We start from the raw sequence: 24,376 nt of genomic DNA, 5'->3' as shown, positions 1-24,376 counted from the left end.
AAAAAAAAAAAGATGTTGATGCTGCTGTTGCCAAGGCAACGCCATTCACTTTCTGAAACATCTTTAATGGGAGAGGAGAAGGCCTACGTGCTCCGTGAGCAGGAGGACGGTCTGGGAAAAGGGGTCAAATCCCCCGGCCACTGAGCCAACCCATCTTGATGTTGACTGCTCCCCTGTCCCCTGCAAAGGGCCACCTCCTACCCTGTCCATGATTGTTGTCTCTGGGGTGTGCACAGTGAGCTCCCTTCTCCAGTGTGGAAACATGGGGACACGAAGAGACCTCAGGAACGATGTGTTCAGCCTGCCTGGCTCCATTGGGACCAGTAGGAAAGGCAGACTAGTCTTGAAAAACTTTCCAGAAAATTCCTTCAGCCCTTGATAGAGGTGGAAGGGTCACCACTTCAGCATTTTTGTGATCAGGGCCAAGATGCCTCTAGAGAACTCTGGAAGAGGGAGGCAGACAACAGATGCAGGTGCCCTGGAGGTGGTGATTGGCTGTGCTGCTTGTATAAAACTCTTTCCCTCTCTGAGATCTAATTTCTTCATCACTAAAATGGGGGGAACACTAGCCTGATGTAGAGAAGGGTAACAAGGATTCTGCATAGGATGCAGTTTATCCTGGAAGCCAGTTCCTGCAAGCGGTGGCATCCAGGAGACCCAGCTAGGGCCAAGGCCACTCCAGCCATGCCCCCTAGGGCCTGGTGTACCCAAAGTCCCTTAGCTGTTCAAGTCCGCAGCCATGGTGAGTCAGTGTCACTTTTTTTTTTTTTTAGGGCCGCACCTGTGGCATATGGAGTTTCCCAGGCTAGGGGTCGAATCGGAGCTGCAGCTGCTGGCCTACATCGCAGCCACAGCAACGCAGGATCTGAGCCATGTTTGTGACCTACACCACAGGTCATGGAAACACTAAGGATCACAGTAGATCCTTAACCCACTGAGTGGGGCCAAGGATCGAACTCAGATCCTCATGGGCACTATGTTGGGTTTGCTAAAACTGAGCCATGATGGGAACTCCTCAGCGGCACTTTTGGATGTCTGCAGGTGCTCTGTCCTTATTGCATAGATGGGAACTGGAGGCTCAGAGAGGGCCAGGGGCTCTGCTCCAGGGACAGAGCCAGGACTGTGAATGGTGTCTGACATCTCTGGACAGGACACAGAAGTGTCGGGAATCTGGGAATTGGCTAGAGCATCGGGGCAGGGAGGCTGGGAGAGGGGGCAGAGATGGAGACAGGAGAGATAGGAGCCTGAGGGACGGAAGGAGAAAAAGCAAACACCTGTTCTTGCCTGTCCAGCACCCCTGCTTCCTGAAGTGGTGCCTCAGTTTCCCTAAGGCTCATCCACACAACTTGGGGGAGGTTCTAGGCATGATGATGTGACTCAGGTCTGGTCAACAAGAATCACAGTGAAAAGTACAGGGTTGGACACAGGACCAGTCCTGTCTGGGAAGAATCATGCGTCTGCTGGAATCACTGGGAGCTTTTGGTCTTAGGGATGCTGAAGCAGGAGGGACATGAGCCATCTGTCAGGAGAGAATGTGACTGAGAATGAGGTCAACCTGGGGAATGGCAGGCCCAAGATGTGGGGAGGTACATCATTGAGCACCTGGATCCAACCACACCTGAATCCATCCCTAGACTTCCTGTATGTGAGTCAACCCATTTCTCAGAGTAAGGTTTCTATCCCTTGCACTCGAGAGTCCTGGCACAGAGAAGGAAGGGGAGTAAGAAGGAAGGATGAGTATTTTTAAGAACAGGTGTGTGAGGGTTATTCAAATGAGCTTCTTGGCCTTTTTAGAGAGATGGAGGGCAGACAGAAATTTGGACCCTCACCCCACTCGGAGGAGTTCTGCCCTGGGGCTCACAGCGTTGCCTATACCCTTGTGATACAAAAATAAATGCCATAGATACAGAAATAAAATGTTTACCTTCCCTGGGTCCAGGAGAGGGTGTGGCATGCCAGTTTCTCCATGTCAGGAGCCCGATCTCTCCACCCCATTCAACCGCTTTGGAAACTAGCATTTATTAGGCACCTGCTTCATGCCAGGCTCTGTTAAGAAGTTGAAGGACATAGTCTCATTTCCTCCTTGCCCCCAGGGAAGGGAGGACGAAGCATCACCATCTCCACTTCGCAGATAAGACAACTAAGGCCTTAAAAGCCTGAGCCACTGGCTTCACGTTCAAGAGCCGGAGCAGGTCTGTTTGACTCCAAAGTCCTGCCCGTGGTACCACACTGAACACAGCAGATGCTAAATAAAAGCTTACCGAGCAAATGCTGGATAAGACCATGCCAGCATTCTGGGCAGCTGTCTGCCCCTAAATTCCTTTCCCTCCTGCCTGAAATGTCACCATTAGCAACCACATCCTTCTGTTTCTCTGAAGAAGATCAGCATTAATCTGTGCTGGGTTACCGTGCGGACTGGCTGAGCAGGACTCAGGGGCTGGGGCAGAGCCAGGGGTGATGCAGGGGCCTTGTTTCCACCACCCAGCCTCACCCAGGAGAAAACCTTTTGAAGACAGAGGTACATCCTGGAAGCAGGGAAGGTGGGTCCTGGCTGGGGCCGGGTATTGGCTGAGGATGACAGGACTGCAGGGGCCTCATGTGGACTGAGGAGGGTGACACGGCAATGGGAGTGGGTGGCAGAGTGGCCCTGGCCCCTCTGAAAGAAGCTCATGGGGAGCCCCTGGTCTCCCGGACTCAGGCACAGGCTGAGTCTCCGTGGACCCTCAGCTGCGGCTTCACTGTTGGATGAGGCAGGAGGAGGCTAGGGCTTCTGGCTCGGAGGCAGGAAGGATCTTGACCCAGCAATCGGTGTCCGACTCAAGGCAGAGTGGACAGTCCTCAAGCCGGGATCTGTCTTCCTTCAGGGCCAGAGGAGCCTGGGAGGACACCGGCCCATGGCACAGACCCGAAACTCAGTTCTAGACCCTTCTTCAGGGATGGTGTGTCTAAGCCAAAGGTTCCTTCCTGCTGTTTTTAGAGGCTGATTGAGAACATCACTGGCCTTCAGCTGGGGGCGGAGGTGGGGGCGTGGGTTTCAACTCATGAGGCGTGAGGACCTGCTTTTTCCAAGGGCACCCAGAACCCCGAGAGATGCTTTGGGATAAACTAGGACATTTTCAAATAAGTAAATTTGGGGAAAGCTGCCCACTCTAGCCCTTTCATGGGCAATCGCAAAGCACACGACCGCAGGAATGGCTCTGACAAGTCCTGCAGCTAAGGAAGAATGCCTGTTCTCATTGATGTAACCCCGTGTTTCCCTCCCTCACTTGATCATAGGTTTTTTTTTAGGGGGGAGTCCTAGCTATTGCCTCTGGAACAATACGAGACATTCTAGGGGTAAAGGCATCCTTCTTAGATCTCCTGGAGCATTGAGGGTTAGCTGCTGGGGCCCCGGAGTGGCGGATGGTGTGGGTGGAAATAAAGATTCCCATGATGGGGTGAACGCAGCTCCTTCAATCTTAAACAGGAAGTTCAAGGCCATCTCAAGGCTAAAGAAGCTGGGAACAAGGGATGGCCTTCCCGACAACATGGGGACAGAATCTGGGCCTCTACCTGGGTGGTTTCCTGCCTGTAATTCCACCATTAGTTGTGTATCCCTTGGAGGAGCCCAGTTAAGTCTGTTCTCAGCTCACTGAGGACCTTGAGCTGGCAGGTGGGCCCTGCAGGAGACAGGAGGGAAGGGGAAAGGGGGGTGCTGCAGAGGCAGGAACCCCCTAACGCCCACCCTGTCACAACCTTAGGGGGAGAGGGAGGCAGGCAACTCTTCTGGACTCCTGGGGCAAGGAGGGCTGGCTCAGGGGACCCAGGGTGTCCAGGACAAAGTCCTGTGTTTGGGTCCTGCTTGTCCAGAGGACACCACGTGCAGGTCCTCCTGTGGGTCCAGCCTCCGGGCCCGGCTGCTCCTTAGATGCCCGTGGGACGCACCATCATGCGGGTGGCGCGCAGCGAGTAGCTGGGGCCCTGGAAGTAGTGCCAGCGGATGCCGTTGAGCTTGCGCACGTGGTGGCGAGCCGGGTAGTAGATGCCGTTGAGGTTTGAGAGGCCACAGGCATCAAACCACCACCCTGGTGGAAAAAGAGGGAGAGGCTTTGGGGACGAAGGGGCCCAGTCAGTGGGCTGAGGGCAGCCCCCTACCTCAAAGATTAGTCGGGGCCGCTGGTCCCTCTGGGAAGCCAGCTCGTTGGGGACGAGGCTGGATGGGGATGGGCATGGGGGCGGCATGACCCTCCCGACCCTCCGCTCAGCCTGTCTGCCTCTCCGTGTGCCTCTCTCTGATGTCTCTCTCCCTCTTTGCTCTGTTGCCTTGACTTTCTGGGTCCCTCTGTCTCTCATACACTGCATCCATCTGTCTTTCTGTGGGCTGCATTTCCCTCTCCATCTTTCCCTCTGTCCTACCCTCTGTTCCTGTGTCTGTCACTCTGTCTGTCAGTCCTGGTGTCTCTCCCATCTCTGTCTGTCCCTGTCTCTGTGTCTCCGGAAGTCTCCTTGGATCCCCGTCCCTCCCGTTTGTCCGTCTCTCACTCATCCTCACCTCCCACTCTCTCAGGCCTCTCCTCGCAAAAAACACCGCCTGAGCCAGAGTTGGTGGGCAGCTGCCCCTCTGCCCACTGCCACCCCCGAGTCCTCCCTCATTCTGATCCTGCTTGGCCTGGGAGGAGGGTGGCAGTGGCGGCGGGAGGTGGGGTGGGGAGTGTTGGGTCTGGGGTTGGGGCGGATTAGGCATCGTACCACCTTACGATGCCAGGTGGTGCCTGCTTTAGGAGGAGCTGAGACCCCGGAGGGGACAAGGACCTGGTGGGGGCGGGATGGAATGGATGAAGCACAGCCAGGCCAGCCTATGCCTGGGTGAGACCCTGTCCAGTGCCCACTTCCTGATGGCACCTGGCTGCACAAGGACGCAAGCAGGGAGGGCATGGGGGTGTTCCTCCTGTGGCAGGGGTGGGGGGCTTCACCCCGCCTAAACCCACCTCCAGACAACATTTGGGCGCACTTGCAGAGACAGTTGTCGTTGTCTGCATCACGGGTGCTGAAGTTGGTGCCCTGCAGGACCAGGCTGCTCTGGCGCCCCGCTGAGCCACTGTACCCGTTCAGAGAAAGCCTGGAAGCCACCCGGAGGTGGTGATGGGAGAGAGGCCCAGAGTCAGGTTGGGGCTGGTTGAGGAGGGGGCTTTTCCCTCTGGTCATCCTGGGGTAGGGGGGAGCCCCAGCCTGGGGTGCTGGGCCATCTGCCCTCCTGGACTGCCCTCCCTGCTTGCTGCCTCCAGAGACAGAGCACACACCGTGTGCCAGGCCTCCCTCAGCTGGCTGATCCTGAGTCTTGGACGATTGTGAGAATGATCAGGATCATAATAATAACGAGGACCAAGGCTAACATTTCTTTGAACATCCACCATGTGCCAGGCATGGTTTAAAGTGCATCATGTGGGGTGTTCCCATTGTGGCTCAGTGGTTAACGAATCTGACTAGGAACCATGAAGTTGCGGGTTCGATCCCTGGCCTCGCTCATTGGGTTAAGGATCCGGCATTGCCGTGAGCTGTAGTGTAGGTTGCAGATGCGGCTCAGATCTGGCATTGCTGTGGCTCTGGTGTAGGCTGGGGGCTACATCTCCGATTAGACCCCTAGCCTGGGAACCTCCATATGCTGCAGGATCGGCCCTAGAAAAGGCAAAAAGACAAAAAAAAAAAAAAAATTGCATTATGTGGGTTAACTCATTGTCATTTAATCCTCACAATGCCCAATTTTTCCCAGTTTACAGAAGAGGAAACCGAGATCCCAAGAGCCACAGGAGCCTGCCCAAGGTCTCAGAATGAATGAGGGTGCGAGCCAGATCCCAGCCCCATGTGGCTCCATGAGGGAGCTGCCGGCATTCTCCTCCCTGGCCAACCATCTTGCACCCCCAGCCCTGTCACACCTCCTCACACCCACCCACCTCCTCCAGGAAGCCTTCCTTGACCACACCAGCCTGCATGGATCAGGGCCCCGAGGCACCCTAGCCCTTGTGACTTCCATCCCTGCAGCCAGCTGGGGAGTGTTTTTATTTCTTTGTCAGACGGTGAGGCCCTGGCGGGCCCATCCAGGCCTGAGTGGTGATCGTGACCATGAAGTCCGGGGGCAAAATGCCTGGATTTAAAATCTCAGCTCTGCGGCCGGCCGCATGGCCTTGGGCAGCTTCAGTTTCTTCACCTGTTAAAATGGCATCTGGGTCATGGTGATGGGGCGACCTCCGCGTGTGGCGAGTGTGGAGCAGCGCTGGCATGCGGGAAGCACGCAACACGGGCAGTGCTTGTTGGTATGCACCCTGTCCCTGTGTTCCAGCCCACGGCGCGCGGTTGGCACAGGCTTCCACTGAGATTGGCTGGAGGGTGTTGGGGGCTTGTAGCGGGGCAGGTGTGTGTGTGTGTGTGTGTGTGTGTGGTGCTGCACCGGCAGCTGAGGAGGGAGCTGGTTTCTCGGCAATCAAGAAGGTCCTACTGGGAGAGGCGGGTGGACACTGGATGCATCCAGGGCAGCTCAGGGAAGCTGCCCCCAGTGGGATCCAGAGGAAATGTGTGGCCTGGGCGTGTGGCCTTGTTCAGTCCCTGTGCCTTCCACCATGACCTCTGTCCCACCACGGGCTCTGTCCCACCACAGACACTGTCCCACCACAGGCTCTGTGCCACCACGGGCTCTGTGCCACCACGGGCTCTGTCCCAACATACACTCTGTCTTTAAGGGCAGCTGTAAAGCCTTAACCGTGCCCTTGATTATGCCATCCTGGACTTGCATGACTGGTGTTGCAAAGCACCCCCCAAGAGGCCCACCTGGCCGGGAGCTCCCTGGGGTGAGGACAGGCAGGTGAGCCCACCAGCTCATGTGGTCCCAGCTTCTCCTTGTGGCCATCGAGGGCCCCCCTCAGGGCTCAGTTCATTTGGCATCGCATTTAGTCAGGGGCTGCATGGAATCAGTGCTGGACAAAGCCGGATGGTTTCACGGGGTCCCTCCAGCAGCACTGGTGCCCCACTGGCCCCAAGTCCTCAGCTCAGGCTCTGCCTCTCCTCCCCTCCCTGCTAGGAGCCAGAAGGAGGTGTGCGTGTGGGGTCTGTGATCTCTGAGGGACCCCTAAGTCATGGGCTGAGAAACCTCACTTGAGCCATTGCTCAGATGCACTTCAAACACAGTCATGGTTCAAGCCTGGGACCCCAGACAAACGCACGACTCCTTGGACATCCCTGAGTGAGACACATGAGGGACGTGAGTGTGTGTCTATAGTGGTGAGCATTTGGATATGAGTATTTGTGCCCGCGTGTGTACGTGGGCGTGTTTTGAGTGTACGTGGCAATATCTACGATGGCTTTGAGTGTGTGGTCGGGAATCTGTCTTCGTGCCTGGGATTGTGCATGTGTTTATATCTGCAGGGCTTCTCTGAGGCACATTTACACACGGGTCTGGGTGTGTGTCTGCTTGTTGGTGTAGCTGTGGCACTTGTGTGAGTCTGTGCTCTGAAGGCCCGTGTGTGTAGCCAGGGGTGAGGTGAGCTCCACCATGTGTGCATGTGTGTCTGTGTGGCCTTGTGTGTACGTGCACCTGTGCTCATTATCAGGTCTGGGTGTGTGGGCACCTCTGGGAGGCCCATGCCTGGTGTCAGTGTGTGTCAGTGCCTTGACTGTGCCACGTCTCCGCAGGCTTACGCATGCGCCCCAGCCAGGCCCCAGAGGGGCCCCATTATTGTGTTCGATCGACGAGGGTGCCCCTCCCACCCCGAGACCCCTGCCTCAGCTGCTGACTGCCCGCGCCTGGCCGCCTCTGGGTTTCCCTGTGGGGACCCTCCCCACCTCACCAGGCAGCTGACTGTACGGTGGGGGCCCGGGGACCCAGCATCTGTTTCTGCCACTCTCCCCATGGCCCTTCTCTGGCAGTTTCCAGGCCCCCCTGCGTTTTCCAGGATCCTCCAAGCTTTTCCCGGATGAGTTTCCTTATGATCCCAGCAGCCGTTGAAAGTCTTGCTCAGGATTGGATTTTCTTTTTTTCTTTTTTCTTTTTTTTTGTCTCTTTGCCTTTTCTAAAAGGGCCGCTCCCACGACTCACGGAGGTTCCCAGGCTAGGGGTCTAATCGGAGCTGTAGCCACTGGCCTACACCACATCCATAGCAATGCAGGATCCGAGCCGTGTCTGCGACCTACACCCTACACCACAGCTCATGGCAACACCGGATCCTTAACCCACTGAGCGAGGCCAGGGATTGAACCCGCAACCTCATGGTTCCTAGTCGGATTCATTAACCACTGCGCTATGATGGGAACTCCAGGATTGGGGTTTCTATGGCTTTTTGATGTCAACTCTCGTTCTGCGCCCCCTGCCCCCAGAATATACCTGCTGCCTAGGCTGCTCTCTCTTTTGTCTGGCGCATGCCCACTCTTCATAGGCATCATCTCCTCCAGGGAGCCCTCCCAGATACACAAGCATCTCTTTGCCCTGTGCTTTCCCCGCAGGCAGCTCCTGTCTTTCTAGGGCTGTGGGACTGCCTGTGGACATACTCACCCCCAGACATGCATGACACATTGCACTGTGAGCAGCTTTGAGGGGTCAAGCGCAGGTTTGAGTCTTCCCCAAGGCCAGCTCGTGCTCAGCACAGGGCACGTGTGCAATATACCATTAGTATTATTTAGGGCTCCACGGAGGGTCAGATAGATGTGGGCCCTCTTGAACCCTGAGCATAACAGTCTGGAACCTTGGGCAGGGAGCTCTCCATGGCTCAGATAAAAAGCCAGAGGCAGGGCATCAAATTCACATAGGAGAGTTCCAAATATAATATACATGTATGTACTTGTTTATGGATGGATATAAATAATTGAGATATATGTAGATGCAGAAATATCATATTCCTGTCTTTGAATTATATTGTTTGTATATATCCACCATTGGTTTTTTATTTTTTATTTTTGTCTTTTCAGGGCCACACCTGTGGCATATGGAAGTTCCCAGGCTAGGGAGTGAATTGGAACTGCAGCTGCTGGCCTACACCACAGCCACAGCAATGCAGGATCTGAGCCATGTCTGCAACCCACACTGCAGTTCACAGCAACGCTGGATCCCCAACCCACTGAGCGAGGCCAGGATACTAGTCAGGTTTTTTACTGCTGAGTCACAATGGGAACTACTCCCCACCCCCTGCCTTTTTTTTTTTTTTGAGCCACCATTTATTTAACACTTATGCTAGGCGTTTTTCCACAGATTATTTCAATTATGACATATAAACTATATTTTACAGATAAGGACCGAAGCACAGAGAGATTAGTAACTTGTCTAAGGTCATGAAGCCAAAAAAGCAGTAGAGTCAGGGTTTGTATATAGAGCCTGGCTCCAGGGCCATGTTCTTTTTCTTTTTTTTTTTCTTTTTATAGCCACACCTGAGGCATATGGAAGTTCCCAGGCTAGGGGTTGAATCAGAGCTGTAGCTGCTGGCCTATACCACAGCCACAGTAACACCAGATCGGAGCTGTATCTGCAAACTATGCTACAGCTCGAGACAACACCGGATCTTTAACCCACTGAGCGATGCCAAGGATGGAACCCGCATCCTAATGGACACTATGTCAGGTTCTTAACCCTTTGAGCCACAGTGGGAACTCCAGGGCTGTGCTCTGTAGTGCAATGAGATACTTTTCTTGATGTTTCTTCCCCAAGAAAAATAGCGGATTCTGGACCTAGGCCACAGAAGCTGATGCCCAGGATCTGGGTCATGGAGATGAAGCTGTTACGTGTGTAGGGAGGACCAGGGAGGCTCCCCCAGCTTCCTGTTATGCTCTTACCATGTCCCAGGCACTGGGGATGGGAACAGCAGTGAACTTGCACGGAGCAGGCCAGCCAAGTGTGGGAAGGGCTGGCTCAGGGACAGTAATTACAATATTATTTACTGAATATTTATTAAGTACCAGCGTTGACGCTCTACATGTAGTATCGTTAGAGCTTCATAACACTTTGAATGAGGGAGGTATACCCAGGGCACCGATTTTGCGGATAAGAAGGTGAAGGGACTTGCTCAAAGCCACTCAGGGAGATGGGGATAAAGCCAGGAGTTAACCTTGGCTTCGCAGGACAGTGGCTTAAATAGGAATCAGCAGGGTGTTGTGGGTTCTCAGCCGGAGGAGCTGGGGGCATCCAGCTCAGCCCTGCCTAGCCCAGGCCAGGGGATGCTTCATTCAGCTCTGGACCCTGCACTTGGAGGAGGGACATTATCCGATTGGGTTCGGTTCTATAGGAGGGATGTAAGAACCAGCTCCCTGGGGCATTTCATAGAAGGGAGGGGTTAGGGGCACAGCACTGAGAAGCCCTCAGAGGTGGAATCAGGCTTGTAGTGCAAGGGGGCAGAGAGTCATCAGAGATGATTTGGGAGGACGTGACCTCCCCATTAGTGGAGGCATTCCAGCCGTGGCTGGGTGATGATTATGGCTGTGGAAGGGAGTCTAGCATCATATGAAGAACCAGATGACGTGTGGTATCTTTGTGGCCCTGGAGCTTGCATCTACTCAGTTCTGGCCTGATTCCAGGATAGCTTATGTTCAAGATCCTTGAGTTTCAAAACCAGGGCCTGCCTAACCTGTAACTTTAGGCAGGGGACAAAAGCTCTGTGTCTTGGTTTCTTTGTCTTTTTCTTTTTTTTCCTTTTTAGGGCTGCACTAGTGGCATATGGAAGTTCCCAGGCTAGGGACTGAATTGGAGCTATAGCTGCCAGCCTATGCCACGGCCACAGCAACATGGGATCTGAGCTGCGTCTGCAACTTATACCACAGCTCATGGCAATGCCAGATCCCCCACCTACTGAGAGAGGCCGGGGATCAAACCCACATCCTCATGGATACTATTGGATTCATTTCCGCTGCACCACAAGGGGAACTCCTTGTGTCTCAGTTTCCACATCGCTAAAACAATGCTTACCTAAGAAGGCGGTGGGGAGGATTAAATGGAATTGTGTGCCTGGAACATAGTAGGTGCTCAATAAAATGCTCATTCCTTTTCCTGAATGGAGCCAAGAACCAGGCTGAGGGAGGGGTGGGAGACCTTGATTCTAAAATATGCTTTAAGCCCATCCTGTAGTTAAAAAGCAGAGGTCCAGAGAAGGCTACTTGACTCGCCCAAGTTCCCAAAGTGAACTTGAGCAGAGCCAGAACGAACCCAACCCCCCGATTCCTAGCCTCGAGACTGTTCCGCCTCATGCCACCGCACAGGACAGGCTGGGAAGATCACCACCCTGCTTCTGGGCCTCTGTTAAATGACCGACTTGGGGTGACTGACCTTGGAAGGCCCTTTCCTGCTCTTAGGAGGGCAGCATCAGGGACATTCTCTCCACCCCACCAGTGGCCGGGATGTGCTGAGTGCTAACCAGCCGCCTCCAGATCCCATGACGTGCGCCCAAATGGGGGACAGATGGCGGGATCAGGAGACGCCCAGGGACTGACCCCTGGTGCAGATGCTGTAGCCACTAGCCCAGGGCCTCCAGCCCACCCACCAGCCTGGGCCCCAAGCCCACCTGTACAGCTGCCCCTCGCTGCCCAGCTGGAAATGCTCATACTGGGCATAGGCTTCATTGCCTTCCCAATCTTGGAGCTCCACACGCAGAGAATAGGCTGCCCTGCTGGTGAGCTGGTGCACCACCTCGTTGCCCAGCCAATGCTCCCCGGCTGGGTTGCCGAAGCCCTAGGGAAGGGGAGAAGAGGGGTGGGCTGCATGCCAAGGATGCGGGTTATGCCTCTGGTTACGCCCATTGTGAGAATGGGCTGGGCCAGGCTCTGGGGACACTTACCCGAAACCACTTTGCTTAATGACCGAGTTGATAAAGTATAGTCCAGGCAGGCCTGGGGATGGGAGCTCCCTACCTCCTAGAGCAAAAAGACTAAGACCTTTGTAAATGTAAAAACTTGTTAAAATGTAAAAATAACTGAAAGTACATTTCTATGAAGTTCAAGAGCAGGCAAAAACCTGTGGTGATAGACATGAGAATAGCAACTGCTTTGGGGGGAGTACAGACCTGGAGGGGACATGAGGAGGGCTTCTGGGGTGCAGGAAGTGCTGTATACCTAGCTTTGAATGATGGTCAGGTGGGTGAATGCATATGTGGAAATTCACTGAATCTTACACTTAAGATTTGTGCACTTAGCCGAGTGCATATTAAATCTCAATTAAAAAATAAAAACTCAAATTGGCTGCATAAATGGTAGAGCAAACTTTGATCAGTGACATGGCAGCCACTGCAAAGTTTCAGTGACATAGAAGTGGAAAGCTAGGAGCGTTGGGTTTCTTGCCATCAGTGTCCCAGAGTGGCAAGAAACCAATGCCCCTGGCCGGAACAATGATTCAGCACCAAGGACAAGGCACGCCAAAGCCCCACTCCCCATTTTGGTCATGCTGCACTACCTATCAGTCCAATGGTTACTATTCAGCACTCTTTGGTGTATTTCTGTCTCTGAGCACCCTATTTCTTGTTGTCATTTTAATGATTCTTTAAATCAATTGAGATTAAAGAATCTTGGGTTTAAGAACACATAGCTTCCTTTGGTATTTATTTTTTAATATTTATCAAATGAACAGCAAGCAGACACACAAAAATAGTATTGTCATGTATCTGTGCAAGTATCTTTTTCTATTCCTTTCGTTCTTGAAAACTTTAAGAGCTTTTGAGTCAGCTTGCCAAAAATTCTTTATTCAAAATTTAATTAAAAAAATTGGAAGGCAATCCGACACTATTCCTTGTCTTGTAAAATGCATGGGGTCTTTGAGCCAGCAATTTTGCATAAAAAAAAAAAATCTCTCCTGCAGTGTCTCCTACATTGCTAAGACAAAGACCTTCATTTAAGCAAGGCAGGCAGGGGTCGGCAGCAGAGATGACTTTTTTCTGTTTCCTTTCCTGTAGCCTTTAAAAACCCTTGCCCATAGCCCCCTTCCTGCCCCAGATTTCGGGGCTAAAAAGCTTCTCCCCAGGGCAGCAGTGTTACCTGTTTGTAATCCTTCCAGTTGCGTTGGAAATTCACGCTGCCATTCTCGCGGCGCTGGATGAGGGTCCACCCACCTCCGTTGGCCTCCAGGTCACAGAACACCTGGAGGGAAATGGGGAGGGGAAGCTGGAAGCCCTAGGAGGTAGCCAGATGCCAGGTCTGGTCCAGCCTGAGGGTGACTTGATTGACAGAACCTCACAGAGCGGCGGGCCAGCCAGGCTGTCAAGAGCATCAGAAAGAACCAGGTCCAAACTCCCTATTCTTGTCTTCATTTCTCTAAAGTGCTGGGCAAGTGATGGCGTCTTGGAGCCTTCCTTTCCTCATTTTTTTTTTTTTTTTGGTCTTTTTTGTTTTTAAATTTTAGGGCCGCACCTGTGGCATATGGAGGTTCTCAGGCTAGAGGTCGAATCGGAGCTGTAGCTGCCGGCCTACACCGCAGCCACAGCACCGCCAGATCCTAGCCGCGTCTGTGACCTACACCAGAGCTCATGGCAATGCCGGATCCTTAAACCTGCTGAGTGAGACCAGGGATCGAACCCGTGTCCTCATGGTTCCTAGTCAGATTCGTTTCTGCTGAGCCGTGACGGGAACTCCCCTTCTCTCATTTTCAAATTGAGGATATTAATACCTTAACCTCTTTGTGCCTCAGTTTCTCATCTGAAAACTGGGATCGTTGTGAGAATTAAATGAGTCACCCACTAAAGAACAGAGCCTGGCACATACTAGGAACCAAGCAAATGGAAACTTTTCATTCACTGTTACTGCAAGGTTGCTGTGAGACATAAATGCCAAGGTGTATAAAGCGCTTGGCACACAGTGGAGTTTAGGAAATGTTATTACCTTCAGTGGACAAATGTTTTCTGAGCACTTACTACACGCCAGGCTCCATTCAAGGCACAGGAGATGCCAACATGGATGCTACAAAGAGTTCTATCTCTCAAAGAGCTTCCCATCCATCACAATCACATCTTTCAGTTTAACTTTTGCTCACATACGATTTTTCCATCACAGTGTTCTGGGAGGGCACACTTGGTACCTGGCCCTGTACTAGATGAATCAGAGACAAATCAGAGATAAATGAACCCCCAGAGCTGGCTTGGTCTGGAGTAAGCTAGCAGACTGACAGGGCTAGGTCTGATAGGGCTGGAAGACTACTGAATATGAATATTTGGGCAGCAATAAGGAGAGTTCCCCCAAAGAGTCATGGGGCAACCCCAGAAGTCTTCTCGGGGGAGGTGGCACTGGAACAAGGCCTTGGATGATGTACCTGCCAGATAGAGATGAACGGAAATGGCATTTCCAGTGGAGGGAGCAGCAGGCGTAGGGACTCTGAAAGGATAAAGGCCTACTCAGGGAGAGAAGACAGTGACATCTCTTGTGAGGGTAGCAGAGGTGGCAGGAAGGGAAACTGAGGCCCAGAGAGGGGAAAGGACTTGCTCAAGGCAAATGGGTCAAAATTGAAGCTGAAGTTTGAGCCCTGATCTCTTACTTCCTAGGCCACCTCTTCCCTCTCTATCAGAGTTTCCAAATTTTAGCTATTCACGCCTTCTGAATTTCCACTACAGCTGAATTTACTTAACTTCATATAAAATTCATAAAATGGTGTCTTTTTTTTTTTTTTTTGTCTTTTTGCCTTTTCCAGGGCTGCTCTCGTGGCATATGGAGGTTCTCAGGCTAGGCGTCTAATCAAAGCTACAGCTGCCAGTCTACACCACAGCTACAGCAACGTGGGATCTGTGACCTACACCACAGCTCACGGCAACGCCGGATCTTTAACCCACTGAGCAAGGCCAGGGATTGAACCCGCAACCTCATGGTTCCTAGTTGGATTCGTTAACAACTGAGCCATGACGGGAACGCCAATGGTGTCTTTTTAAAAGCTTAAATACTCAGATCAAATGTGTTTTAAAAGGAAATCTCATCAATACCCTAAAAGGGAAAATTAGTAAACTCACCTTTATTCAGATAATTGTAAAAATACATACAATGAAGACAAAAGAGTGTTGCAATATTCTGGCTAGAAATTGAAGGCCCGATCTCTTTTTATTAAAAGGGGGGTTTAGCAGGTGTATGAGAACTGTTAAAGACACTCTGCGCTGCTCTCCTTGATAGATTCAGTAGGGTCCAAAGAAAACTGACAAGGGAATATAAAGTGGGGAAACTGGCTAGTTGTTCCCCAAACTCTTCTACCTCTGGGCCTGGCCCCCCAATTTCCCATCCTGACATCCACAATTTCCCTTGACCATCCTCCCATATGATAATTGAACCTCAAAGTTCAGGGCAACCTTGGGAGCCACTCATTGAAGGTGGTGGGGCCTCTATCAGCCCCCATCCCCAATTTGCACCCATACCTGCCTTCAACTGGACTGTATGTAAATTAGAAATAAACTTCTTTGTGTTAAGCCCAAAGTTAAGTTCTTTGTGGAACTGAAATTCTTAAAGGTTTGTTGGTTATATCAGCTAGCATTTACCTGAACCGACAGAGAACCGTTTCCTGCTATTCCAACTTAAAGGCATCCCTGAGAGTTCCCGTCATGGCTCAGTGGTTAAGGAACTGGACTAGCATCCATGAGGACGCGGGTTCGATCCCTGGCCTTACTCAGTGGGTTAAGGATCTGGCATTGCCGTGAGTTGTGGTGTGGGTTGCAGATGTGGCTCAGAACCCGCGCTGCTGTGGCTGTGGTGTAGGCCAGAGGCTATAGCTCTGATTCGACCCCTAGCCTGGGAACCTCCATATGCCGCTGGTATGGCCCTAAAAGACAAAAAGACTAAAAATAAATAAATAAATAAATAAAATAAGGCATCCTTGGAAAAGATGCTGGAGAAGGATGTGTCACCAGCTTTGGGACCTTCTGCTTTAACTGCATGATCTGACACCTGAATGGGTTGGGGCTCCAGAAGGTAGGGTCACACCCACCTTCTCCAGAATCTCAGATGTTGGACAAGGCCTGAAGCTGAAGTGGGGGTAGGGTTGGAGGGTTGTCTGAGCAGCCTTTGGCTCGGCACCCTCTTATGGCCTTGGCCCCCAGGGAGCCCCCTGACCTTTCTGGGCTCTGTCACGTTGGCCACATGGATGGTGTAGATGCCGCTGGCATTGGCCCCGAAGCGCTGGATCTCTGCACAGTCTTGGAACACCTGCTCAGCTGCCCTCATGGAGGCTGCAGTGGGACAAGGTAAAAACAACTGGAAGTGAGCTAAGGCGAGTGGGAAGGCATCAGGGGTCACTCCAGCCTGCTCTGTGTCAGGTTTTGGGCTGGGAGGTGCTGGGGACAGGGAGATGTATTGGACCTGGAAGGTTTCCTAGAGGAGCTGACGGTGAGCTGGGACCTGGACAAGGAGCAGGAGGCGCCCGCACGAGAAGGGGCGAGGGTCCCAGGCACAGGGAACAGCATATGCTCAGGCTCCACGGTGGGAACAGTCCTGGCGGGTGCAGGGAACGTGGCGAGGGGAGCTGACGGAGGCCATGGACGGGAGATGACTCACACCCTGATGGCAGAGCGGAGGCCAGAGGGCGCTCCGGCCGTTTGATGGACCTGAGAGGAATGGGGTGAGGCTGGCACAGAGGAGGTCAAGGAAGAGAGATGAGCTGAGAGTTTGGCCTTGAATGCCAGGCTGAGGAGTCCAGTCTGTGCTGAGGAAGAGCGCTCTGGCCAAAGTGTAGAACAGCCACCAAAGTGGATGAGACTCAGAGCAAGGAAGCCAGAGATAAACTTCTGGAATCTTCTAGGACAGGTAACTGGGGCTTGAGCTCTACTGAGGTCCATTTGACAGGCCAGGAAGCTGAGGCCCAAGAGTGCTCAAGGGCACAGAGCTGGTGGGGCAGGAGGAGGTGGGCAGGGCTTTCCCTCTCCCCAGGTCTTATGGGCCAGAGTGCCCTCCACAGCCTACTCCTTCAGCCAGAGAGCCTTGCAGCCCTGAAGGTGGGCCCCCTCACTAGGCCCGCCCTGGGAGCTGACTGACTGCTGGCCTCAAGTGCCGAAGCATCTTACCTCAGGAGAATATTAATTTAATGGCTGAATCCCACCAGGGCCCCAAGGGCCTCCAGGCCCAGCCTGAAAAAAGACTCTTGGTAAATAAACAATAGAAGTTTCCCATCCCTTCTCTGGCTCTTTTCATGGGATCCAGTGAGAGCTTGGGCTATGATTCCACCAGAATCCTATCTCTGGGTAGGTGGGTATCCGAGGATAGGGTTGGAGTTCCAGATGGATACATATCTGCATCAGCGGAGAACCAGGAAGCTACCAAGGGGTCTTTTGGCCTCATACTTGAACTTGGATTCTGAGTCCTGGAGCTGGGGCCCTGTTAAAAGGAGACTGCTGTTCCCAGACGACAAATGAAGGGACCAAGGCCCCAATCCACCCGAGTCTGTGCACCAACTTTCCCTGGGCAGGGTCTCCACAGCCTTACCTGTCAGCCACCCTGGGCCCTGGGGAACAGGAGTCCAGCTAAGCCTGGTAGGGTGCTGGCCTGGAGGTGGGCTGGGACAGGCCTAGGGCAGAGCTAGGAGCTGGCCTCAGAGTTCCAGGCACTCTTGCCTAGGTCCTGTCCACTACAGTTGTCCTTAGTCAATGACAATAGTCTCACCAACAGTAATGACAACAAAAGTGACATACCCACCATGGATTGTAGTGTTTCTTGGCCAGTGACGGCCATGGGCAGTTTGGAGCCAGGAAAAATATTTCAGGGAGCATAAGAGCAAGGATGGACCAGTATGGACATGCAACATAGTCTGGCCCCAGCCTGGAGCCCTGAATCTTTGAACCAGCTTCACCTCCTTTTGGCCCTAGGCCCTGTGCTCAGCCCCTTTGCGTGCTTGAACTCATTTGATCCTGTGCAAGAACTCTGTGAGACAGGTGCCATTATTAGGCCCATATTATAGGGAAGGAAAATTGAGACTCTAAGACGTTAAATGCGTGCAAAGCGCGGGTGCTAGTCAGCGAGGGAGCCAGAGCTCGAACCCTGCTCCATCTGACTGGAGAGCCAGTGCCTTTCCTATGACCCGCCTCCCCTTGGGTCACCGCCACGGAGTGGCTGTAAGGCTGGACAAAGAGACCTCGTCACTCCATGCTGCTTCGGACACTGTGCATTGGAGAGGTCTTTTCTACCTGGGTCCCCACCCTTCTAACATTTAGAAGGCCCCGAGTTCTCCACCCCTTGTCCGCCTCCGCCTGCCTAGGACAAAGCCATGCAGAGAGGGGTGCAGGCTTCCCGCTGGCCTTCATGGATGCCCGTTTTCTGTGCCCGTCTCTGTTCAATTTTTTTTTTTTTCTTTTTAGGGCCACACCCACAGCATATGGACGTTCCTAGGCTAGGGGTCAAATCAGAGCCACAGCCACAGCATCTTGGGATCCGAGCTGCATCTGCGACCTACACTACAGCTCATGGCAACACCAGATCCTTGACCCACTGAATGAAGTAGGATTTGAACCTGCATCCCTGTGGATACTAGCTGGATTAGTTTCCACTGCTCCACAACGGGAACTCCTCTGATCTTCTGTTCTACACCTGCCGACTAATTCTCTTCCAGTTTTTCCATCTAGACAGGAGGGAGAAATGACTCCTAGGGCCTCTTCCCTGGACACAGTGGGACAGGAGGACAGATGTTTGGGCAAAGGGTGCCTGAGGTGCCCATCACCACCTCCCTGGTGAGCCTGGGGAGCACACACCGGGTCACAGCTGGTGGTTGGGTCAGCGGTGAACCTGTGGGGAAGGGGTCAGGCCCAGGCCGCGTGACACGGGATTAATTTAGGCAGCCGCACTGCTGAGGCTCTGCACAAGCCAGGGATGGGTTCCCGTCACTCCTAATCTCCTGGTTTGGAAGGCGCCCACCCCCTTTGCCTGTGGCTACCTCAGGCCTGAGACCCCTCCCTGGTGGGGCCTACCCGACTTAGGTGGAGCCATGGTGCCACCTTTTGTCCCCAAATCTCTGCCAGACATAGAGCCTGGAACCCATCGCTGTTGTTTGATTCCTTGAGCCTTAAAGGATTTCCAGTCTCCCCCTTCTGGTGACCTAGTCGCAGAAGGAAACCTTTCTTTGTCTTTCTCCTCAAGCCATTTTCCCCTCCCGGGTTCCTCAAACTTGGTCCCCCTCTGTTCAAAACCCTGCGGTGGCTCTTCACTGCCCTCAGCTTAAAGTTTCCTATCCTGCGGCCAGGCTTTTAGGCTTTCCATGGTCTGGAAACTTCAGGAATACTGTTAGCAGGGCATCTGGCACATAGTAGGTGCTCAGCGAGTAAGCATTCCTTCCTCCTTTCCTTGGAGACCCACTGTTGGGTGTTGGGTGGAGACAGAGGCCACAGTTCCGCTGTTCACTGCCGTAGTCCCAGCACCCAGCCCTGGGCCTGGCTCATGGTGGGTGCCCAGTAAGTGCTTGTGGATGGAGTGACTGAAGCTGGAACTGGGAATGCCTTGGTCACCTGGAGTTAGTCCCATCAGAAGAGGGGACTAGGGCCCAGCCATCGTCCTCCTTTCTCAGAAGCTTGGGCCAGAGGCACCTCCCCACATCTGTTTGGCCTTCTTGGGCTTAGGGGCGGGGGTGTCAGGGTGAGAGAAGTCCTTGGAGGGTCCACTCTATAGATAGGGAAATTGAGGTGGGGCGGAGGCCCCCCCCCCCCCCCAGCCATCAAGCCTAGTGGGGGTAGAGGGAGCCTCCTGGAACCTTAACTTGTCAGTCTGGGCTGGTGGTGTCCTTATTATCACCACTTCCATCAAACAGATGGCTGAACAGAGGCCAAGAGAGGAGCAGGGGCTCAAGGTCCCTCATGGACTCAGGGAGAAGAGTCTCTGGATTGGTTCCTTTCAGGACTGTTGTCTCTAGTTTTACTACTTTTTTTTTTTTCCCCCTTTCTATTTGCTTTTTAGTGCCACACCCATGTGGTATGGAAGTTCCCAGGCTAGGGGTCGAATTAGAACTATAGCTGCCGGCCTAGGCCACAGCCACAGCCACGGGATCCAAGCCGCCCCAGCGACCTACACCACAGCTCATGGCAATGTCAGATCCTCCTACCCACTGAGCAAGGCCAGGGATCGAACCCTCATCCTCACGATTACTAGTCGGATTGCTTCCCCTACGCCACAAAGGGAACTCCCATATCATTACTCTTTATTATTTGTTTCTTAGGGGGGTATGTGTGTGGAGGGCAGATCAGGGGTCTTTCCCGCGGTGGCTTCCAGGACGAGAGGGAACGAGGGGTCCCCTCCCCCTCCAGCCCTCCTCGCATCCAGGCGCCCCCATCGCTCACCAGGGCCCTGGGTCACGACGCGCACCAGGCGCTGCACGGACTCCAGCAGCTGGCGCTGCTGGCGCTGCAGGAGGCTGGAGTTGCTGCTGGCCGCGCGCAGGCTGCGCTCGAGGCCGGCGAGGGCGCCGCTCTGGCGGCCCAGCAGGCGCCGCAACCGCTCCTTCTCGCCGCGAAGGCTGGCCAGCTCCTCCTGCTGCTGCGTCTCCAGGGCCAGCACCCGCGTCTCCAGCGCGCTGCGGGGCGGGGGCGCACAAGGGTGAACCCGCCGCCCCCACCGTGCAGTTACACTCGCGCGCTTCCTCCCTCTGGATCCGGGGGACTCGCGGTACAGACTTGCCCTGAGGCTCAGAGAGGTGGAGCGTCCTGTCCAGGGTGACACAGCCCGGAAGTCCGTGCCCACAGATAGAACAGAGTGAGGAGGGGAGGAAAGAGAGACCTGGAGTAGAATAGACTGGGGTCCAGGGGAGGAAAAAGGTGGAGTGGGATGTAGCCATTATCAGATTCCCAAATATGCTTGTCCTTTGACCTAGCAGTCTACTCTCAGGAGATAACCTCGAGAGAGAGCACGGGGCAAGGATGCTGGTAGGGGAACGGGTTGTAATTGGGAAAACCCAAACAGCCTAAATGGGGAGTTCCTGTTGTGCCTCAGCAGTAACGAATAGGCTAGTATCCATGAGGAGGCAGGTTCACCTCTGGTGGAAGAAACAGCTGGGATTGCGGGTTGCGGTGGCTGTGATGCAGGTGGGCAGGTGTAGCCCCCATTCAACACCTGCCCTGGGAACCTCCATATGCTGCATGTGCGGCCCTAAAAAAAACAAAAACAAAAAAACAAAAAACGCAAAGCAGCCTAAATACCCAACAGCCAGAACTGGCTACGTTTGTTCTGTGCTGGTGTCCCTGGAAGTGTTCTGGATCCATGAAGAATCGGAAAGATGCCTGGGCCCTGGCACATCAGGGCCGCTAGTCCAATCCCACATGTGGGAAATTAAAAGAGACAGAAAAGACCATGATGGAAGATAATATAAGCAAGGCAATGTATTATGTAGGTACGACTGGGTCACTTGGCTGTACAGCAGAAATTGGCAAAACACTGTAAATCAACTATACTTTAATTTTTAAAAAGAAAAAAAAAAGAAAAAGGTATTCATGTGAATGTAGATATTGCAGAGCTTATAGGAAAAGGCTGGAAAGACACGTGGAAGGACACAGAGGCGCCTGTCTTTACAGAGAATGTGCAGGAAAACCCACTAAGTGCTGTTACTTCTGCAGAGCAGGTTTGATTGGATGAAGAGCAAGATGGGGGCAGATGGAGGGGACAGACTCTGCCTTTACTAGTCTCTATTGTCTGGTGATATAATTAGCATAAGGCATTTTTGTCATGAGTTAAAAAATAAAAAGAAGAGTTTTTAAAAAGCAGGAAGATGCTTTGGGCTTGGCTCTTGCCCCTGTGGCATTTTATCCTACAGATTTGCTCGCATGCGTGTGCGGGGAGATAGGGAGACGTTGTTCATGGCATCGCTGGTTGGCGTCTTAAAAGACTAAACAACCTCAGGACCCATTGATCGGGGCTTGGGAAAGAAAGGCAGGGACAGCCACCCAGTGAAACGTGATGCTGCAGGGGAAAAGAATGGGCAAGGGGGTCTTGCGGTTATGGAACTCTTTCCAGGCTAATTGAAGAAGCGAAACCAAAAAGCAAGAAGTGGCGAGCTCCATTTGGGTTTAAAAAGGGTGAAAAGGGGACTGTGCATACATATTTGTCTCTGCTGTGGGTGGGTGGGTGGGTGGGCGCCTGGGAGATAGGGGTAGGAGGGAGACCTTCTGCCATCCCATTTGCCAGACTAGGAAAATGAGTCCAGGGAAGGAGGAACTTCCCTGGGGACCCAAAATTATGCCCCTGGAAGAGGGACAATGGGGGCACACTCGGATTCTAGAATTTTAGCTGACTCCATGGGCCGAGAGCTTGTTGAGGACATCTTCACTGATTTCGAGGTACCTGGTACCAATTCAGAACCAGTGACAATGTCCCAGTTCTCACCCTCCCCACCTCGGGGTGAAGAGTAAGAATAAGACAGCGGCACACACACTCTCTTCAGTGGCCCCTGGATCACAGGGAGCGAGCGGGAGGATGCTTATGGCCTTATCTTGACCCAGCACGTGGCAACAATAACATTTTGCCCTGGTCACAGCCCCTGTGACTGTTTCCCCGTGTGGGTTTTGCTTTCTCTAGCAGCCTGACCTTGGCAGTTTTTTCTCCACTCAGCTTGAAACCGAGATGAAATCAGCTTCGGGGCGTCCTTGTCTCTGCCTATCTGTGCCTCCTGACTCTCTTTCTTTGTAATTTAAAGGGTGTTCCCCTGTGTGTGGTTGCTTGTAAATGTGGAGACTGTCCGTCCGCTAGGGCAGAGTGGAAACTTGTCACTGTGCTTGCTTCTGGGAAGGGGAATCGGTAGATGAGGTCCGAGTTATTTATTTACATATACGTAAATGGAATTAAAATGCACAGGGCGATTTATGTGGTGTGTAAATTGCAGCTCAATAAAGCTGTTAGAAATGATAAACAAAGGAAGAAAGCAAGAAGGAAAAAAAATAAAGAGAGAAAGAGAGAGGCAGAAAGAAAAAGATACAACAGAGAAAGAATCAGGATGTCCTGAGCCCTAGGAAAATGCCTGTCCCCTGTCCCCACCCAGGCCCTGTGCCTGCCTGGCCTCCAGCCCCAGCCTCAGCCAAGTCCCAGTGTCCACCTTCACGCTCAGCTTTAGTCTCATCTCCGACCCTGGTTTCGGTCCTTACCTGGCCCTGGCCTCTCCCCAGGTCTAGCTCCAGCCCTGCTCCCCTCACTCCAGTCTCAATCCAGGCCCCTGGCTCTGGCCCCGGCCCCTGTCCTAGGCACTAGCCCGAGTCCAGCTTCCACCCTTGGCCCTGGCCTGAGCCTAGTCCCGGTGCTCACCGTGGGGCCCAAGCCCACGTGGGTCCCAGCCTGGCTCCGGCCCCAGGGGCCAGTGCTCACCTGTTGCGGCCCTGCAGCCGGTGGAGCTCGTGGCCCTGCAGCAGCAGCTGCTTCTCCAGCTTGTTGGTGGACAGTGAGGTCTCCAGCAGCTGGATCTCCATTCGCGATGTCTGGTTTAGGACCTGCCCCGGCAAGAAGGGGAGGGGCGGGGACAGGGGCTCTGTAAGCTCTTCAGGGGCCCTGCCTGGCAGCCATACACCTGCCCTCCAGCCCCGACAGTCCAGAGACTTGCTGACCTATTTCCACCCTCCTTGTAGTTAAGTCCCATGGTTGTTCATTCATTCTTTCATTCATTCACTCGCCTACAGACCCGAACTAAGCTCAAGATCTGCTTCCCCAGTTGGGTCTTCCCCATCGCTGCACAGGGCAATTCCATTCTGCTCAGACCCCAGGAGGAGTTACCCTTGACCTCCACATGCAATCCATCGGCAAGTCTCATCAGCTCTGCCTTCCAAACTACTTCCCTGCCCTCCGTGGCCCCCACTCCGGCCCCAGCCCCCATCACCTCTCGCCCTGCGTCCTGTGCCAGCGCCTCCAGGGCTCTTTATTTCTGCCCTTGCCCCCTACAGTCCCTTGTCTGTTTGGTACTCCTAGGCAGACTTTTAAAATGTGTCCCCCTGCTCAGAATCTCCTTGTGGCTCCCACCTCACACAGCGGGGGCCTCCATCTGCCCCCATCACCTCTCTGACTCCTGGCCCACCACTCTCCTCCTGCTCGCTCCAGCCACATTGGCTTCCTTGATGTTCCCGAGCTTCATGGTCCCACCCCTGGGCCTTTGCACATGCTGTTCTCCCTGTCTGCCAGGCTCTCCCAGTAAGCCTGGCTCCAATCCTACCCTCCCAGCAGTGACTTCCCGGCCTACACTACTGTCTACACTTGCACTCACCCCTCCCGCCACTCCCAGCTCACACTCCCCACCCATCTCGTCCAAGCTCTCCTCTCCCTAGTGCTACCATCGTCTTACACACATACTATTTCTCCTGTTCATTTTCTTGGTGCTCATTAGAAAAGCGGCTCCAAGGCGGGTACGGATGCCTGCTTGTTTTATTTACTGCTGTAAACTAGAAGCTGGCGCCCCCAACAGTGCCCGGCACTTAGTTGGGTTTAACAAACACACGCCCCTGCCATTTGTCAGGCATCTTTTCAGACATTCCCTCAC

General features: G+C 53.4%; 1 protein-coding gene across 1 annotated transcript in view; it reads right to left on the bottom strand.

The window, feature by feature from the left end:
- Positions 1,909-24,376, bottom strand: part of ANGPT4 (angiopoietin 4) — a 49,052-nt gene continuing 26,584 nt past the window's right edge. Inside the window, exons 3-9 of the mRNA XM_013985210.2 lie at positions 23,218-23,339; positions 20,211-20,443; positions 16,012-16,127; positions 12,970-13,071; positions 11,508-11,674; positions 4,968-5,098; positions 1,909-4,064 (exon numbers count right to left, since the gene is read on the bottom strand). Coding sequence (XP_013840664.1) covers positions 3,904-4,064; positions 4,968-5,098; positions 11,508-11,674; positions 12,970-13,071; positions 16,012-16,127; positions 20,211-20,443; positions 23,218-23,339 — 1,032 coding nt within the window. The 3' untranslated portion in view covers positions 1,909-3,903. The remainder of the gene's footprint in view (positions 4,065-4,967; positions 5,099-11,507; positions 11,675-12,969; positions 13,072-16,011; positions 16,128-20,210; positions 20,444-23,217; positions 23,340-24,376) is intronic.

This window comes from Sus scrofa, chromosome 17 (genome assembly GCF_000003025.6).
Source record: "Sus scrofa isolate TJ Tabasco breed Duroc chromosome 17, Sscrofa11.1, whole genome shotgun sequence".
Lineage (NCBI taxonomy): Eukaryota > Metazoa > Chordata > Mammalia > Artiodactyla > Suidae > Sus > Sus scrofa.
The sequence above is the reverse complement of the archived record's forward strand: the minus strand, read 5'-3'. Positions and strand labels throughout refer to the sequence as shown.